At 39.9% G+C, this 20256-nt stretch overlaps 1 protein-coding gene across 1 annotated transcript in view; it reads left to right on the top strand.

The window, feature by feature from the left end:
- Window positions 1–4178: 4178 nt before the first annotated feature.
- Window positions 4179–20256, top strand: part of NALF1 (NALCN channel auxiliary factor 1) — a gene marked incomplete at both ends in the record, with an annotated part of 575154 nt that continues 559076 nt past the window's right edge. Inside the window, one exon of the mRNA XM_082859479.1 lies at window positions 4179–5072. Coding sequence (XP_082715605.1) covers window positions 4179–5072 — 894 coding nt within the window. The remainder of the gene's footprint in view (window positions 5073–20256) is intronic.

The following is a 20256-nucleotide window of genomic DNA, read 5'->3' as shown; positions in this document are numbered from 1 at the left end:
GTGGTTCTCAACGAGGGTGATTTTGCTCCCAGGGGACATTTGGCAGTGCTGGGAGACATTTGTAGTTGCCAAAACTGGGGAGAGGTGCGTGTGCTGCTGGTGTGCTGTGAGTAGAGGCCGGAGAGGTGGCTGAACCTGGTGCGAAGTATAGCCCCACCCCATGCAGGAGAAGCGTCTGATCCCATGTGTCAGTAGAGGCGATGCCGAGGAACACTGTCTGGAGTGGTTGTGAATGCTTTGATTGCAATAGCTCTGTTGATCCTTGGCTTTAAAGTCCATCCCCTAGGTAATGGATCTGTCTGTCAGTAGTGAGAGCGCTCAACAGAGAGCACAACTCCAGGCTACCGGACATGAAATTTGAAGCTGAAAATGTGCATGGAGTGGACAGTTGGGGAAGAGAGTTAGTAAGAATTGTGATATGTTGGACTTGGGACAAGAAATATGTATTTTGAGGAAGGAAAAAAAAAGAGCAAATATGGTAATTCATTTCAGTAGAACATCTGCCACTTTTTCCTCGGAAGCATAACTTCAGGTCTTCCTTACGTTCACTTGGGGTGTTATTTACCCCTGTGAACAAGAGCAAGTCTAACCTGAGCTGAAAGTCCAAACTGCCAGGATCAGAGGCACACGGGGCAGGGGGAAGCAGGGTTGGGTGGTGGCTGGGTGGTGCACAGCTGGGGAGTGGGGGTCCAGTCAGGCAATTCAGCCTTGGAACCCTAACAGTCACTTTGCCCACCTCTCTCCCTTCGGGGTAGCAGAAGGGCTCTGGCAGATTTTGCTTTCTTACATTAAAAAGCCAGTCACGCTCAGATCATCTTTTGCTCTGAAACTCAGTCTAGTCTGCCTGTGAACTTTCTGTGTGAGCTTCCCCACTCAAGGACACCATGTGGACTTCCTTAGCCAAGGATTTTCTGAGCTTTCTATCTTGCATAGTAGAGATCAAGAAAAATATAAACCTGTCCAGGCAGCATCTTTAGATTAGGAAGAAACAGGGTGAAGAAAAATGAAGAGGTAGGTAAGAGAAAGAAGTACGAAATTAAATCCTGTAACCCAGGTATTAAACAACTGCCTATAGATAGAGATAAAAATAGATAGACGGATAAGCAAAAAAATTCCTTAAATTTAAAAAAAAAAATCCTCACCCTGTGTTTATAGAAAGAAAGGCCTTGGATTATTACACTTCATCTATATTTTATCACAGAGGGCCAACAAGTTCAAAACAAAAGAGAGGGAGAATCATTTCAGGATTTAGAATATGATATGTTCAATTTCATGTTCTGCAAGGTCTTTTATCGAGAAGTAGAAATCAAGACTTCTGATATTATCTTCCACATGTATTGTATTTATTTATACAATAGAAAATGCCACACCGATATATTCACTTATGTCTACAAGCGGACTTTATGTTGTACTTAAATCTGATTTGGTTTAAGAGGGTTGATGTTTTAAATTTAAGAAAAAAGTAGAGGACCAAACAAAATGCTTTCTAAAATTTACAGGGATTTTTCCAAAGGATATCTTTATCCATATCACTGGTTGAGAGAATATTGTATTCAATGTCAAAATAATTTAAACTATCAAAAGAGAAGAATTGAAAAGACTATTTCCTCAGCTTATGCTGGCTTCCTATACAAAGCTCAGATAAAATGTTTTCATTTCATGTTTAATTTTCAACATGGAAATTTGCCTACTGAAAGGTACTATAAGGTAAGGACAAACCTGCCATAGAAAGTATATCTTTTAGTTTCTAGATCTTTTATGTAGCTAAAATTCAACACATTAAAAGCCAAAGTGCCAGCATGGTATACTTATACAGGTTGTCTTGTAAAACATTACATGACACAGATCAAAAAGCTGTCACATTGCACCAAGCTTTGACGGTCACTGCATATCGTTTTTAGAAACTTACAGTTTACATGGGTAAAATTTAGTATTCCGCAGAAAGGACTGGTTGGTTGAATCCGGCCCATTATCTTTTGCAACTCACCTTTTAAAAAATATCTACTTCTCCCTCCTGCCAACACTTAAGGAATGTGAATACGGATGATCCATCCTTTTGTTTTCTCAACATAGCTGCTTAGAATGATGGCACCCTAATACTGCCCATGTGAATGTGCACCCTACAGAATAGTACAGTCATTAGAAAGCAGAGAAGGGAGGTTGACACAGTGAGTGCCCGGTGGAACAAACCGCTGTCCTCTGCGACAGCCGGAGAGAGCTCAGGACAGTGCTGCGCTCCGGGTGCGCGCGCACGGGGAGGCGCTGGCCCTGGCACGGTCTCCTGCCCTCGCAGCGCTGGTGGGAGTGAGGGGCGAAGTGGGCAGGGTCTTCAGATAAAACGAGACTGCTGTTTGCCCCCAGCACTGATCCACGTGAGGCGGGGTCGAGAGAATCCCTGGTTTTCCCAGCGCGACTGAGGCTTTTCCTTCTCGGAACTCCGAGAGCCAACACTAAGGGGCACCAGAGGCTCGGGTTGCCGCGGCTGCCACCCGGGCAGCCTGATGGCCCGCTGCTGTGGAAGTCCTGGGCTATAGCAAAACCCCGCTCGGTGGGGGCTGGGGCGCAGGCCTTCGGAGCGGGAGTCCCGGGAGCTTGGGGTGCTGCAGGCTGGAGGGGGAATCCCCCGAGGTCAGGGTGTCGAACTCGAAACTCTGCGCTGGGCAGTGAGCCTTGGTAGCCGAGGTCTTACTAGTTTTACCTAAGACTCTATGAGGCCACTTCTAATCTCCTTCTACTTTATGAAAAATGTCGCTGTCCTATATACAGCTAAAGATGTCGATGCGCGCACATATCCCTTCCGTATACTAAAATCATTTAAGATGATTTGATGCACGGGAAGCTGTTGATCTCCAGTTGTCTAGGGATCCTGAGGCACATGCAGAGGGATCAGATGTCACCTCCTCCACCTCCGCCAGCCAATTCATGTTCACTCCCATGCCCCCAACCTTTCATTTGAAGTCGACTATTCTTTAGTTAAGGAGGTGACACCCAGACCCTCGCCCCGCTAGAAGCCTCTAACCACCCGCCGGCAACTCGGACTTTTTCCGGAGTCAGAGAGGGAGCGGGAGATGCTGAAGAAATTTGCAGGCATCCTCAACCTTGCAGTCCGCATTCTGACTTTATCCAGTGATAACAGTAAGAAAAAACCCAAAACGTGGGGAGGGGTGTGCGGAAGGGAAAGCGCGAGCGTCCGAGCGCAGCAGTGCAGGCCCCCCCACCCGCGCCGGACCCCGGCGTCCTCGCCCCCCTTCTCCGCCCCGGCCGAGCCCGGTGCCAATGCGCCAGGATGGAGACATCTCGGCGCGGGAGGAGATGACGCAAAACCCAGCGCTCCCCCCCAAAAAAGTGTTTCTCCAGGACGAAGATGGCGGCAACTTAGCCGGGGACTGAAGATGACTGTGGCTCTCCGGAGGCCCAGCCCCGGCGATTCGGCCCCGAGGTCCGGGGGAGGCGGCGTCAACAGTCGGAGCCCGGCGGCGGCTGCGCCCGCGGGCAGACCTGCGGCGGCGGCGGCGGCGGCGGCAGCGGCAGTTGGAGCGCGGGGTGGGGGGTGGGGGGGAGGGAGAGCCCTGCCGGCGGCGGCGGCCCAGGCTCCGGACTCGCGGAGAGAGAGCGAGAAGTAGGAGCAGGAGGAGGAGGAGAGGAGGGAGCTGGGGAGGCGCTCTGGTCGCCGCCAGCGGGCAGCGGAGACGCGGCATGCCCCCGGCGGGCGAGAGAGGGCTGTCCTCGGCGGGGCCATGGGGACGCGCGCCCTGACAGTGCCTGGGTGAGAGGGGCAGCGCCAGCCACTCCGCCGCCTCCACCATCACCTCCTGCACTCCGCTCACCGCCGGCCGCCAGCCCCAGCCTCCGACTGTCTCTTCCCCCCTCCCTCCCTCCCTCTCCGCCTCTCTCTCTGCATTATTGTTTCCCACTCTACAGAGGATGGGGTCGGCTGATGATTAGGTCGGAAGCAAGTCATATCTTCCTCCAAAGCCTGGTAATATTTATGTAGGCAAAACGAGAGAGAGAGAGAGAAGAGGGAGAGAGAAAGAGGGAGAGAGGGAGAGGGAGAGGGAGAGAGAAGAAACGGGAGGAGGGGATAAGGAAATTAAACCCTTTAAGTCAATGCATATCGTGGTGACACCGGCACAGGAGCCCTCACGGTGGAGTCGGCCAGGGCTGTGCGTTCCCAAAATATGACCAGGGGTGCTTGGATGTGTCGGCAGTATGACGACGGGTTAAAAATCTGGTTGGCGGCACCCCGGGAGAACGAGAAACCGTTCATCGATTCAGAGAGGGCTCAGAAATGGCGACTGTCTCTGGCATCTCTCTTGTTTTTCACAGTCCTGCTCTCTGATCACTTGTGGTTCTGCGCCGAGGCCAAGCTGACCCGGACCCGGGACAAGGAGCAGCAGCAGCAGCAGCAGCGGCAGCAGCGGCAGCGGCAGCAGCAGCAGCAGCGGCAGCGGCAGCAGGAGCCCTCCTGGCCCGCGCTCCTGGCGAGCATGGGGGAGTCCTCGCCCGCCGCCCAGGCGCACAGACTCCTCGCCGCCTCCTCGTCCCCCACCCTGCCCCCCTCCCCGGGAGACGGCGGCGGCGGCAAGGGCAGCCGAGGCAGAAACAACCGGGGCAAGGCTCTTATTCTGGGCAACTCTGCCAAGCCCGTGTGGCGCCTGGAGACCTGTTACCCCCAGGGCGCCTCCTCGGGCCAGTGCTTCACGGTGGAGAGCGCGGACGCCGTGTGCGCCAGGAACTGGAGTCGGGGGGTGGCGGCCGCGGGGGAGGAGCAGCAGGTGAGGGGCACGCATCCAACTCCGCTCTGGAACTTGTCGGATTTTTACCTTTCATTTTGTAATTCCTACACACTTTGGGAGTTGTTCTCGGGGTTGTCCAGTCCCAACACTTTGAACTGTAGTCTGGATGTGGTGCTCAAGGAGGGCGGTGAGATGACCACTTGCAGGCAGTGCGTCGAGGCTTACCAAGACTACGACCACCACGCTCAGGAGAAATACGAAGAGTTTGAAAGCGTGCTCCATAAGTACTTACAATCGGAGGAGTACTCGGTGAAATCGTGTCCTGAGGACTGTAAGGTAGGAACAGTGGATTTTCCCCATCCTTGTGCTTTTATATCCGTGTGTGTTTGGTTGAGGCGTCTTCTAGAGTGTTAAAATGTTTTTTGGACTCTGGTTTTTTTGTTACTTCACCGTTGTTTTTGTGGTTATAAGAGCTTGACTTGCTGCTTGATTTGGGACTATCTCGTGGATTGCTGGTGGACTGGTGCCTTCTTCTGGGATCCTGGGAAGGTCAGGAAGACCCTGGTCTTCTGAGATAATAAAGCCAGTGCTATGGAGTTGGTTCAAACTCTGTTGCCTTTTTTTTTTTTTTTTTTTAATAATGGAATTTGAGTGAAGCTTGTTAGGGAGACAGGGATGGGATTGCATACTGATGACTGCAGCGAAAATGAGAATAGTCTGAGACAGGCATGTATGGTCTGGCTTATGGGCCTTACACATGAGCTCTCTGATTGTGACATCATTAAGCTGGTTGGCCGAAGGGACAAGAGAAAGTGTTTGTGGCTGTTTATGTAGGAAGAACTAAAAAAAGTGTTTTACTTGTTTTACAGGGGTAGTTCTGGCCATTTGGAAAGTCTGTGGGCCTACCTAAGCGTATTTACTCACATAAGTTTCCTGTTTTCTCTTAGAAACTTGTATAGTTATTGATCGGAGACTCATTATGAGTAGAAAGCTTTAATTAAGTATCTGGTGATAACTGATCAATGTTAGATTTTTTATCAGCCACCTTATGTAATTAGCTTGAATTTTCAGGATGCTCTCCAGTGGTACTAATTGGCAAATGCTTGATCTATGAATGAAAAATACTGAACTCATTAATAACGTATATTACCTTTAACTCCTTCCTATTACTATAATAATGGCTATAATCCTTGCTGATTCACAAAGAAGTGTATGCAAGTTTTTTAAGAAATGGCTAATGCAACCATGGGCGCTTGTCCTAGTAGAAGTGTTGCTGTCCGTGGTGCTGAAATTTGCTCAAGAGCTCTGTTGAAGATGAAGATACTGCAGTGACCTTTTAGTAGGGAAGAAATGATGACAGAATCTCAGTAAGCCTTAATGTTTTGTTCCAAAGGTATTTTCTTAAAGAGTGCAATAAAATAGTATTGCTTTTCAAAATAAATAACACACCACATTCTCTCTCTCTACCTTTCTCTTCATTACTTCCCCAGCCTCTCCACAGGAAGACAGCAAATGTCCCTTTTTGGCCTCACTTGCTTTGTACCCAGAAAGCGTAATCAAGGGCAGTATGGATCAAAAGATTCTGTGATGCTTTCACAAGAGAGCTGGCCTAAGGGATACCTACTTAAAATGAACATAGTTCAAGGACTGTATTTTAGTTTGGATTGATTAGTTGTGCTTTTGACAACTAAGCTAAACTAAAACTAAACTTGTTTTGCCAACATTCTTTAAGACCAGAAACATATCTTCTTTGCAAATAATAATATTGCATATACAACATTAATTTAGAATGCTGCTTCATTAGATAAATGGATTTTAAAAGTTTTTTACATATTTTTCTTAACCATACCCCTGTAAGTCATGCCTGGGAATTAAACTTAATCTTAATGGTAGAAGTTAATAATGAATGACTAGTGTATTTATTGCAGTTATTTATTTTGACAAGGTACGTTGCATCAGAATTGCAAGGAAACTGATGTGCCTGCTAATTCTACTACTAATAAAAAGCTTGCAAAGGTTTCAGTATATTCATGTTTAAAAGTGATCCCTTGTAATAATCTGAATTTGCTTGCTTCCTTGAATGTAAACTCTCATAGAAATTTCTAGTAATTCCAATTTGTATAGTTTCAGTATTTAAATGATAGTCTACATTGTCAATATGCTAGAGCATATTTTCAAATAAGTCTGTCAAATATGTTTTTGTTTAAATATTCAAGTTTTAAATATGTATAAATGTATATTTTCCTCTTGACCTGAAATCATCATCAACTTTATACTTATATCATCATAGCTATAAGGTACAGTGTAGGTTAAATTAATGTGTAATGTTATGAACTACTTCTGGGTTGTGTTCTCATATAAAGTAGTAGTTGTTAGCTGTATACAGAAAGGCATATTATAAAAATCTGAACTCCTTTTTAGAAACATTTCTTCACACTGAAAAGTAAACACAGACATTTGAGTTTTTCATCTCCACAACACAGGATTTATTACTTGTGATGCCTTGTAGCTATTTCTTGGTGGTTTGTTTGTCCGCTGGAAACACTTGAAACATTTATTCCACGATAACTGTTCTCACACAGCTTCAGATTTTAGGTGCCAGGGGGTTGGAGGGGGGCAGTGTTAGGTATTCTTGGTTGATAACTCACAAATCTGTTGATTAGCTCCTGAGCTTAATATACAGCTTCTTTATGATTCTGCAAAACCACAAACACATCCACATACCAAGTATATTACACATGGCTTAGAATGCTACTTGTAGTCTTTGAAGAATGTGTCTGAGTTTCTTTCTGAACATTTTTACTTATTTCAAACATACTTATAATTATGAAATGATGACTGTCTTCAGGAGCAATGTTCAAGATATACAGTCTGTGCAGAATTTTCCATATTGAAAATAAATGCATTATATTTCTGGAATTGGTAATATATTCATGAAAAAATCCAATTTAATAGTTTATTAGTGTATTTATAAATTTATGGACAGGAGAATATATGCAATAATATTAGCTATACAAATTAGTAGAATCCATATTTGAGGAGCAATATATTAACTTTGTTATATATAATTAAATGATTAATATAGTGATTTCTGACTTTTAAAAGTGAGGTCATGTTAGTACCCTCTAGTTTTATAATCTCCCCCATTAAAAAAATGCCACATTCCATATACGTATAAAATTAAAATGGATTAAATTTAATTTTTATTTAACTTGATTTAAAGGGCTTTTGGCCCATTATACTGAAAACAAAACAAAACAAAACAAAAAACACCTTAATATTGATCTAATCCAATCATGTTGTCTTGGGCCCGTAGTAGTTGGAGATTAAATATAGCTTGGATTTTCTTTAGCGAACCTTTGTTTGCAACATATAATAGAAATCATTTGCACCCAGGAATATTTTTTAATATTCATAGAAATAGCTGGTTTAATTTTTAAAGTAAATATACACTTTTATCAGGGAAGTAAATTATAGTAAAATAAAGAACAAGAACTTCTGCATGTATCATTTAGACTATAGCATTCAAGCTGCTATATTACATAAATCAAGTTGCAAAAATTTGACAGTAATTCTTCTCTGGATTTTGCAGTGTTATTCAAACTAATGTTTTTGACATACAATAAGAATCTGAAAACCTTCAAATTGGCTGGTAATATTAAAAAATACACTATTCTAAGCTGCAGAATTACATATGCATATTATTAACATGCCTGAATTTTTGCTTAAATATATTTTCTTAAATATGCCATTCTTTACCTCCTAAGCATTCTTGAAATTACATATTACAAAACTGGGATATGTAGGGAATATAAACTTCTATGTTACAGTTAAACTTTTGTTAATGATAGTTTTATTGACTTACTATTCCTTAAGACAGATGGTCAGGGAAAGTGGGTGTGAGATTAAATTCTAACATAAATCACTGCATCATCTGTATTTTAGTTCTCTCCGAATAGATTCTAATCTTTATACTATCAAGAATGTATGCATTCTTACATTTTTATATTATAATTTTGTATTAAAGCAAATTATATTGCCTATTTTTATTTAACAGACAATGACTAAAAGAATACTCTGCCAGTGTTCGGCATATATAACAATCGTGATACTCAGGGCTTTCTGTATTGTTTGCAGAAATGACTCAGAAACATTAACCAGTTTGAGGACATAGAATTTGGGTTACATAATGTGCAAGTTAAAAAAAAGGCATTTTTAAGTCCTTATTTATTTTGATGTCATATACTATAGATTCTTAAAAATAGTTTTTATAAGGAAATAAAATATCTAACAATTCTTTCCACTTAAATATTGAATCTAAAATATTATTTTGCTCTTACTTGATTAAGTGCTGTTGTACATATTATGACACTGTCCAGAGTGTGGAATACGTCTGCAAATAGATCTCTTTTATATTATACCACTGTGTTATTTTTAAATCATATTTTTATAGTTGAATTGCTTCTCTGTAAAATCAAACAGTCTAACCTTCAGATGATCACATTAACCATTAATAAGGCCATTTATAGTATCAAAGCCACTTTCATAACTGTTTTTATAACCCAGATTTTCATTTTCGTATTTTTGCTCCATATATAACTACTGATTTATGATATGTGTTTTATTTTTATCTTAATTTTATTCTATTTTTATCAAATTTTATCTTAATATTATATGCTGTTGCTTTATAGACCAAAGAATGATTATTCTTTTTTAACTTTGGACTTGTAACTGGGTCAAATTAGTAGCTATATAGGGCATAACCACAAAGTTTTAATAATTGCTGTTATACCTTGGTTTTAATCACTTTAATTAGATGAGATTGGTGTCTGCATATGCAAGGTGAATTAAAATATGGAGGAAAGGAAATCAAATAATTTTCTCAGTCTCATGCTCCCCCACAAATAAATTATAATCCATTAAGATATATTTTCATACTAGATTGAATATAAAAGAACAAATATACAGATAACTGTTTGAAACACAGTACTATTTTGGTTTGAATTATCTGACCTATTGCTTTCATTTCAATTCCCAATTTCCTTTTTAATCTTAATCTTCTAAGTTGACCTCACATTGACTAGGCTCCAATCATGTTGTCGTGTGCTTTCTACTGATTTACACTGAAAAGATATTTCTTCGATATCAATAAACATTTACTCTAGATCAGTGGTCCTTGGGGTCACATTAGAATATCCTGGGAATCTTTGAAGACACCCGCAGCCCCAGGAGATTCTGATTTCATTGGTCTGGCTTGTGTCATGAGCTTGGGATTTTCCAGTTTCCCTGGTGATGTGCAGCCCAGGTTGAGAACCACTGTTCTAGTTGAGTGCCAAGCAAAGTGGAAAGACCTTTTAGCTCCTGGGCCTCAGTAATTAATACATAATAACCTCATTTGTTCAACTGATGATAAAGCAACTTAAATTTTTTTTAAGTGGTAAAGGCAGTAGGTAGGGCACAGCCAGAGGGCAGGGGAGCAAATAGGTAGTGACTGGGCTGAGGAAGTAGATAAGAAGTGAACCAACTGGGTGCACAGTTTAAGGAATGTACCAGGAGAGAACATGGAGAGAAGGAGAGGATGCATAGAGAACCAGAGTCAAGGATGGGCCTCTTGGCTGTGGATTTTCTGTCTTTTAGCCAGAACTGTCATTATACTAGTCTTCACTAATACGCTGAGCACATGAATGCAGAAATTGGTTGATTGTCTCTGTGAGACTTATCAACTATTTGATTAGAGGAGCCTCAGCCTCTTTATTTTTGTCTCTAATTTTAGATTATATAAATGGCTAAAATTTAGAATTTTTCAAAAGTATGGGTTGGTTTTAAGAGAAAACATTTTGGCTTTTCATAGTATTTCACATAGTTCGGGTTTATTCTTCACCTGTTCACTTTATTAAACCTAGGAAATTACTAATCCGTTTTTACTTTTCTTTTAACATTGTAATGATGAGCCATGTTTCCTTTTTTACTTATTTCTGTCATACTGGAATAACTAGTTGATATTCATACAGTGTTTTGAAGATACAACTTGCTAAGTAGGCACAGAATACTACCTAATTTAGGAATTCATTTTAGAGGGATCTTATCATTGTTCTCTTTTGAAGTGATTATAACATAGTCATATTTTTTTAAAAGTTTAGATTACAAGATGCTGTGAAACACTAAATTTAAGTTTTACCTTAAATTAATAAGCAATTAAACCTTATAATCCAAATCATGAAATTCTAGTAGTAAAATGTTTTAATTTACTCTGATTCTTTAAAACTGGAAACAAGAGTTAACATCTGCCTTTCTTTGGTAATAAATAGTTAATGATTTATACTATGTATTGTAGTAGAATGCATGAAAATATTTTACTTCTTGGGTGTTTAAAATGTTAAAAGGTAATAGTTGATTTTTCCCCTCCCTTGGTAGTCTGTTTCTAAACACATTTATTTAAAAAGAAAAGTTGTAGTTGTTACCACAGATGGTAAAAAGAAAAATATCCTGCAAATAATACAAGTTTACTATGTGTTTAAATAGTGTTATCGATCTTAGCAGCAGCAGTAGTGTATCTACATGTGTGCGTGACGGGTGAATGCAATAATTACTTCTTTGGAAATACTTAGGGATTTTATATGTCAGCTGCTCTGCCCTGCTTGAGAAGGAAATTGGGCTCTGCTCAGAACTCTGAGTCTTCACCCCTTGGTCTCTTCTTCTTCCTGTCAGTGTGCCTTCTTGCTCTCATCTGGCTGAATCCTCTCCTCGTGTCTGGAAGCTTCACTTGCAGGGCCTGTGTCCCATGGGAAACCCGAAGTTCAGAAGTCTTACTTCTCTGCATCTCTACTGACATCAAAAATGATCAGTCTCTTTCCTACTGAACTATCACTGACTTAGTTTCTTTGAAAAGAAAACTGAACTAAGATTTAAATGGATGATCATGACAATGTGTTATTAGTTTTCTAAGAAAGTGAGTTGAATCACTCAGAAATTTAAGTGCTGGAATGAGCTTCAGTAGTAGCTAACAAGCTTTAGAGTTTATTAGAAGTCAGAAACTAGTCTATTTCATTTAATCGTCACGTCATCTTTATGAGGTAAGTACTATCACATATTTTACAGATGAGTAAAGCGAGGACATAAAGTTAACAGTTCCAAGGTCAAATAGCTGGTAGTGTTAAAGATCAAGTTCACTTCCTCACTTGATCGTTATTTTCTTTTTCCCCTTCGTTATGATCATTACAATCATACCAAAGAGTGAAGAGATAAGTATAATAAATCCACAAATAGATTTAACACCTATTAAAAACCTCACCATATATACTTCTTTTTATTTTTAATTTACCATTAAAAACATGTTATAGATGATACAGAAAGCTAAGATGACAGAAATTTTGGAGCCCTAGACAGCTGGAATGAATGGCCAGGAATTCCTGGTTCATCATTGCGAGTCTTAGAGGGAGATATGAATATGAATAAATGGTATGACGATCAGCAGAGCACTTAGACTTCTGCTTTCCTTTTTAGAGTGGAGCAGAGAAAGGATAAATACACAGCTTTGGAGGGAAGGAAGTGAACTTTGGAAATCTGTGGTAGTTCCTACGCTGAACTCATCTTAGATAAGATACAATCACTTTCTGTTTATAAATTTTAAACAACAGTCCAATTTTTACCATATTGTTTTAAAAGATGTTGAGTTTATTAGTTGAGAATTGTGTACACATTGCCTGACATCTATAACACTTAGGAATCTTAACATTTATCTAACGTTTATTAGCTTCTTATAAGCCTTATCTCCAAATATAGTCACATTGAGGGTCAGGGCTTCAGCATATGAATTTTGGGGGACATAGTTCCACTCATACGTTGAGTAAGGTATATGGCAAGGGCTGTAGGAAATGCCTTGGAAAGATGGTCGTGCTCAGTTGTGAAGAACCATGTATCCCGTGCCAAGTCTTTCTGAACTTCATTCTCTGTGTGATAAAATATCAGAGAGGAATTTTAATCAAGTGATTTACTTGGGATGGTTTGTTTTTCTCCAAACTTAGCCCTGGCAGCAATATGACGATAGGTTGGAGGAGGGTGAAGTGATGTCAGAAACTAAATTTTAAATTATGCTTAATTTCAATTAGTCTTAATTTAAATAGCGCCATGTGGCTAGTGGCTACCATGATGGACAGAAAATTCTAAATGACTATGATGGCTATGGAAGTGGAGAAGACAGCAAGATTCAAGAGACTTTTCTGAGTTCAAATTTACCAGTTACTGTGTAGAGGAAGGATTTGAATATTACTCAGCCATAAAAAGAAATGAAATTGAGTTATTTTTAGTGAGGTGGATGGACCTAGAGACTGTCATACTGAGTGAAGTAAGTCAGAAAGAGAAAAACAAATACTGTATGTTAACACATACGTATGGAATCTAAAAAAAAGAAGAAAAAAAAGGTTCTGAAGAAACTAGGGGCAGGATAGGAATAAAAACACAGACGTAGAGAATGGACTTGAGGACACGGGGAGGGGGAAGGGTAAGCTGGGACGAAGTGAGAGAGTGGCATGGACATATATACACTACCAAATGTAAAATAGATAGCTAGTGGGAAGCAGCTGCATAGCACAGGGAGATCAGCTTGGTGCTTTGTGTCCACCTAGAGGGGTGGGGTAGGGAGGGTGGAAGTGAGACGCAAGAGGGAGGAGATGTGGGGATGTATGTATACGTATAGCTGATTCACTTTGTTATACAGCAGAAACTAACATACCATTGTAAAGCAATTATACTCCAATAAAGACGTTAAAAAAAAACATGCAAGGGAAAAAAAAACTTTATAAAAGGTGAGACTCTGGATGTGGATACATCTAATGAGATAGGAAATACAGGAGGAAGAACACGTTGGGATTGAGACTGGTGAAAGAAACAGGAGTCCATTTTTGGAGATAATGACATCAGATGTCCAGTAGATAGTATACCATGTAAGTAGGGCCTTTGGGTGTGAAGTTTACTCTCTGCGCCTCACGTAGTTTGATCCAGGAAGCTGTGGGCAGAGATTAGATGATTTAACAAAACAGATTACTTGGAGAGAATGTCAAAGATGAATTCTGAGCAAGAGCAATATTAAAGGGCTTGGGCAGAAAAGGAACCAAGAATAGAGACTGAAAAAACAAGAAATGAGAGTGAAAATGGGGGAATGAGAACAGAAGAGAGAATGGAGGAGGGAGGGGGAGAGGCAGAGGTAGAAGGGAAGGAGAGAGAAAATCATTAGAATGTGATGATCTGAACAATACAGGGCAGCATTTTAAGAAAGATAAAGAGTCAGTCAAGAGTGTCTTATGTTGCAGAAAGAACATATAGGATGAAGCCTAGAGATAGGTCACTGCATTTGGCAATTAAGTCTTATTGACCTTACAAGAGTAGTTTCATAGAATGGTGGAAGACGTGTCAAATTGTGATGGATTGAGGAATGAGTTGGAGTTGAGGAAATAAGAACTAGTCCAAACTATTCTTCATTAAGTTCAGCAGTGAAAAGAAAAAGAAAATGAAATAGGTGGGAAGATGAGAGTTTAAAGAAATAAATATTTTATGATGAGATAAACATTAGAATCTTTGTAGCTTTTGATCTAGGACCCAGATGGGAGTATGATATTGAAAGTACCACTTTCAGAAAAAAGTTAGTGAAGGCACCAGATCCCAAAGAAGAGATAATAGGCTCTGATCTGTTGCTTACTCTTGGGGAGGAGGGAGGTTTTATCTTGTACATTGTGCTGTGCATCTAAGATCCTTTGTTTTGTTGTTTATATTTTAAATAGGAACAATGCTTTAATTTCAGGATTTCAGACAATAAGCACAATTATTATCTTGAATATGCTTAAATAAAGTAGAATATTCATTTTCAAATAGTATAAAATAGTTACTGGCTGTAAATATGAGACCATAAATAATTATATCATGTGTGTTACTGCAAACTACTTTCTTTAGGAATGTGCTGCCCTGGGGTTCAATGACATATTTAGAGAGTCCATGGAATTAAATATGGCTATCTTATTATACGTTTTCTTAAAAAATATTGATGTGTTTGATAGAAAGTTCTAAAAATAGAAATTAACTTTAAAAAAATAGAAATTAATTTTAAACCTAATAGAGAAGTATAGTAAAATGCTTAAAAGAAGTATTGAGGAAAACTGGGTTCAACTCCAAGTTTCATCACTTATTAGTTATACGACATCATCCAACTTAAAATAGGGATTCTAGCATCTCTTTAGTAAGACAGTTATGGGAAGAAATCAAGAGACTCCCATGCAGATTAAAGTACCTAACCTAGGGCTTGATGATGCCCAATAAATGGTAGCATTTCATTAAAACAGAAGCCATGGGAAAATCAGTAAAATTGCTTCACTTGAGATCTCATACAAGTTTTCTGGTAAAGACCACTTATTTACGAGAGTTTTATAAGCAGACTTTGCATTCTGCACGGTAAAATTCTCAGTTTTATTACATCTACATTCCTTCTGCTTCTCTAGAAAGGTGACTAATGGTGATTCTTTAGAATGAAACAGAAAACAGAAATTCAGCTAGGGTGAAAATGTTTCATTCCTAAAGCTTGACTTTTTTCCCCCTGTTATTTCAGATTAAAAATTAACATGTGCTGGGTTGTAGACCGCGTGGATCCTCTTAGACTGCTGCAAAGGGACTTGAGCCCCTTTGTGTACAAACCTTTTGGGGAGGACAAGCGGAGAAACCATTGTAATGACTCTCCATCTCCTGAAAACCTCTGGGTGAAAATAATCTTGGGGGAAATTCTTTGTTATGTAGTCTGTCAGGCATTGCAAAGTCTCATGTGCCTCCAAGTTTCATTTTAAATTTTGGGGCCCTTTGCTCTACCCACTAGCTACCTGGCTTTGTGTTTTGTTTTGGTTGTCCCTGTTATTTTCTGCTCTTCCCCCCAGAACTTATGCACTCGGCCATACTTAGTAATTTTATTGATTGGGGAGGGAGAGGAAGTAGAGTAGAAGATTGCCTCGGCATTTGAACTAGAGCTAGCAGACAAGGCAAACATGGCAGGTGCCAAGATATGCAAGACTGTATGGGCTAGAATCAAAGACTGTAAGCTGTGCTCCATGAATGGGAACATTATTGCCCTGAGAAAGAGAAGACGCAGGGAGACATAGCAAGGTTCTTTAATTTGATAAAAATTGTCATGTGGAAGGGGAGTCTTATTATCTAGTACTTAGTTTTGGTCTAGGGGTAAGAATGAGGCTCTATAAGCAGGTGTTTTAGAAATATCTCTCCTCTACATAAGAGAGAATGTTCTGTTAAAGGATAAAATGGAACAATCTGTCTGGAGAAATCAGGTGCATATTGCTACAGAAGATGTACAAATAGGATGGGAGCTATCTGCCATGACCCTAGAGGGCATCTTACCTAGGTGTTGCAGGTTGGCCAGAAGATTTTAAATATTGTGTCTAACATCCTTTGGCATAAAATGAGGCACCCAGAAGTGATAGCTTTGCACAGTGAGATTGCACTATATTCTTTGCCTAACACCTTGCTCATAGTAATAGTTCTTTGCTTTTAAAAAAGGAAGTCTTGACGACTTCAACTTTAAATTATTTCTCTGGTTCCCATTCATATTGTTGTCAACCTGAATAATTTTTAAAAAGACAGAATCGAATACATGTGCTTATCCTGAAGAAATATAGAAATTGAGCTGTACTAATCTCTAAGTAAATTTTTTGTTATTGCTGATAACAAGAATAAATACTCATTCTTCTCTCCTAATCACAAACACATCAATCACTTTTATAAACTCTCAAATGACCTTTTGAGCAAAGCAAGACTCGACGACATGGTCAGATCTGAAGGGAAGTGGGTGCGGCCATCCTCCGTTGGTCTTGCAGCACTTCTTGTCACACGTGGATTCACCCCACATACAGTTTCTGTGGGACGTTATCACTAGTAATTAAAATCACTGTATAAAATTCCCATTCTTGTGGAATTGTACACATTATGTTTTTAAAATAAACAAGTTCTACACGATAACTTTAGCATCCTTATCTTATTTAATCCCCACGACAATCCACCATTATGGGCAAAATTAGCTTTCTTCAACAAATGGGTTAACTAAGGCTTAGAGAAGGTAAGAAATGTGCCGAAGTTCTCACAGGCAAGTGTGGCATAGACAACTCAAACCAGTAACATCTGGCTCTTAATCTCATGGCCCTGACTTAACTATTATAATATCCTGTTCACTCTGTCACAAATCACTGCTCATGTCTAGTTTTTAAAAAAATTTTTTAGGGGGAGAATGTGGGTGGGTGACAGCAGCAGTGGATAGAATATAAAGTTCTTTGGCACATGAAAGAAAATGTAACTCACTTCATCCAATTTTTCTATTGCAGCAGCTTGCTGTAGGAAAAGAGCATGGGTCTAAAAGTCAGAAACACCTAGATTCAAATGGCTGTTCCATCAATCCTGTAAGATGGGGATACTTATATATCCAGGCTGAGGAGTCACTGAGAGAAGAAACAGAGCAAGTGTGTAATAAAATGTAGCTGGCGAGGGAGTTCCCTGGTGGCCTAATGGTTAGGATTCCGGGCTTTCACTGCCATGGCTCGGGTTCAGTCCCTGGTTGGGGAACTGAGATCCCACAAGCCGTGAGGCCAAAAGAAAAAAAAAATGTAGCTGGCAGGTAGAGTTGTCATCTTTTCAGTCCAAGCTACTCTGAGAAGAGAGGGTGGCGTCACACTGCAAGGCATACTCTGCTCTCTTTACTGTAAGACACTGACTGAGCTGGTAGAAAACATTGACAAGTTTGTCCTTCTAATCCAGTTGTTGGTTTCTGATCAGAGCTGTCCTAGTGTAGAGATCTTGGATTTAGTTTCCATAGAGGCATTTAAAAAGGCACTGGTGACATATTTAATCTTGGGAGTCACTGTGACTCTAGATAAGCAGTGAGAGACTGTCTGAAGAGAAGCAAGTGTTTTTAAAAAGGTAAATCTGAATCCTAAGCTATTTAAAAACAGAATCTCTCCTTCGGCATAGTGAAGACTGCGCTGGTCACTATGGGCCATTGGGCAAGGAGGTGTGCCCCCCCCCCACACCCACCCACCCCCGCCCCCGTGCTTTTCGAGGCAGTGGCTTCAATGCAAAGCCCAGCTGAAATAATGGGAAAAAAGACTACATGCAAATGCAAATGATCTTGCTGTCAGTGGAGCTGTGGGTCTTTGTACCTGACTGCTTTTGTAGAGGGTTGGCAAAGAAATGGCAGATTTCAGGTATGTTCTATTTGTCCTAAGGATTTCTAAATACATATTGAAATTTTAAGAGTCTCTTATGAAAAAATGAATCCTTTCCTATCATTTCAGTTTAGACTTTTTCTTTTTTTTTTTTTTTTGCGGTACGCGGGCCTCTCACTGTTGTGGCCTCTCCCGCTGCGGAGCACAGGCTCCAGATGCGCACGCTCAGCAGCCATGGCTCACAGGCCCAGCCGCTCCGCGGCATGTGGGTTCTTTCCCGACCGGGGCACGAACCCGTGTGCCCTGCATCGGCAGGCGGACTCTCAACCACTGCACCACCAGGGAAGCCCAGTTTAGACTTTTTAAACTAAATGTTCATTTTTATTCAATGTATCTGAAAATTCCAGTAGGATGGAATTCAAGTCTGAGTAAACAAAATCCTTGTCAACATAGTTTGCTTCATTGACGAATATAGATTATTTTCAACTGTCGTAGTTATAACTGCTCAACCACGGACTTGATTTCTCTATTCGATTGACTGGCTCTTCAAGATTATTAAAATAATTGATTCAGTCTTTAGGTACTTGATATTTTTTGTTCTTATGACTTAATGGATAAAACAGGCCAATAAAATAGCACTTTGTATGTGCTATTTCACCTACAAGGAGTCAAACCAGCTATTTATCTTTTTTTTTTTTTGGCAAAAGCAAGCATATTAAAAGAGTACCCAGTACCCAGACTCTTATTTGTTTATTTAGTCTTTGAGGAATAAATTTCTCATTTCCAAATAACTTCAAAAATCCATATGAATATTTATGTATTAAATTTGTAATTTTACATTGTATACATTATATTAAGTGCTTGAACTTTTCATAACAAAAATCTAAAATGGTTCCCCAAATATAGTGGGGTTGATTTTTGATGGTCCTCAATTATTTCATAAAGGTAGAGATTTTAAAAGGCCCTACATACAGGAGTAATTCTTAACATGGACGAAGAGTTTGGGCTTTGCCCCAGTCGCACTGTCCAGACAGGCAGCACCTCAAAAGTGCATGACTGAGAGTTCACTGATCACTTGGTTCACTGTTACAGCTTCTCCAGTATTATACTCCAATTGGATGGATGTTTAAGTTTCTCACAGTATATGCTTTAAACAGATAAATGCAAAAGCTAAGCAGTGCAAATTTGCATCTTTAACAACTTGATTACATTAATAAACTGAAAACTATATAGCTAAGGGAACCCAACGATTTACTTTTTTTTTTTCAAATCAAGACTAGATTTTGTAGTAGGTGACCTGTAGAAAAGTTAACTCATGATAGATATTGTTTAGGGAAAAACATTCTATCTTCATCCAAATATATTAATTTATCTTAATGGCCGGACATTTGACATACATGGGACCAGATGAAGGTGCTGCAGATAGACTGAGGGAAACACGCAATGATTAATCAGAGTCCCCATTTCCTACCTGTGATCGATTGTCATGAATTTACTTTTGTCTGTGTAACGTTGTCTCCATTCTGGGCTATTTTCTACGGCCTTGAGCCTATTCCTCTTCTACTGTTCTGGGTTTTTTTTTGTTTTTGTTTTTTTCCCCTACCGTGACAATATATGATGCATTTAATGTGGTAAATTATTAAAGAGAATTTCCCAAGGGGCTGTTCAACTCAGTTCCTCTGACTTCTCCAATTAATGGTGAAGGGCCATTCTCATGGCTGCTGGTCGATGCTTGTTGTGGAATGAGCAGGTGAATCATAGGGACCAAAGAAGTGTCAGCACTGAAGAGAACACATGCATTTTCTCAGAATGATCACAGTGATTATTTGCAAAGGATATGATAATTGCCATCCAGATGTATTAAAGAATGCTTCATAAAGAACATTTTAATAACTTAATTTGTGATCATTGCCTCTGGGAATGCACTTTGTCATACAATTTTTGTGTGCTCTATAGGAAAAAAACAGTATAAGGACAAATGAATATTTCTTTTTAAAAATAGATCTTTAGTGGAAGCTGTTCTTAGATAATTTGAGCACTATTATTATATGGCAATAGTAATTTAGGTACTGAGATAAAAGATATCCCACAGTGCACCTAGTTAAAAAAGGAATAAATAATCAGATGCTTCATCATGTGTGACTCACATATGGACGTGAAAAAAATGTAAGAAATTTATATATAAACAGCGTGTTTACTAAAGCAAGAGGAGGAAAGAATGTGAGGGAAAATCAAAGAGAATATTTGATTTGATTTTTCTAGGTGCATGTTTATGAGAACAAGATTAAAAGGTATGTAAATCTCTTAATCTAAAAGCT

Source organism: Leucopleurus acutus (genome assembly GCF_964270905.1).
Source record: "Leucopleurus acutus genome assembly, chromosome: 18".
NCBI classification, from domain to species: domain Eukaryota; kingdom Metazoa; phylum Chordata; class Mammalia; order Artiodactyla; family Delphinidae; genus Leucopleurus; species Leucopleurus acutus.
This window is presented reverse-complemented; position numbering and strand designations above follow the sequence as displayed.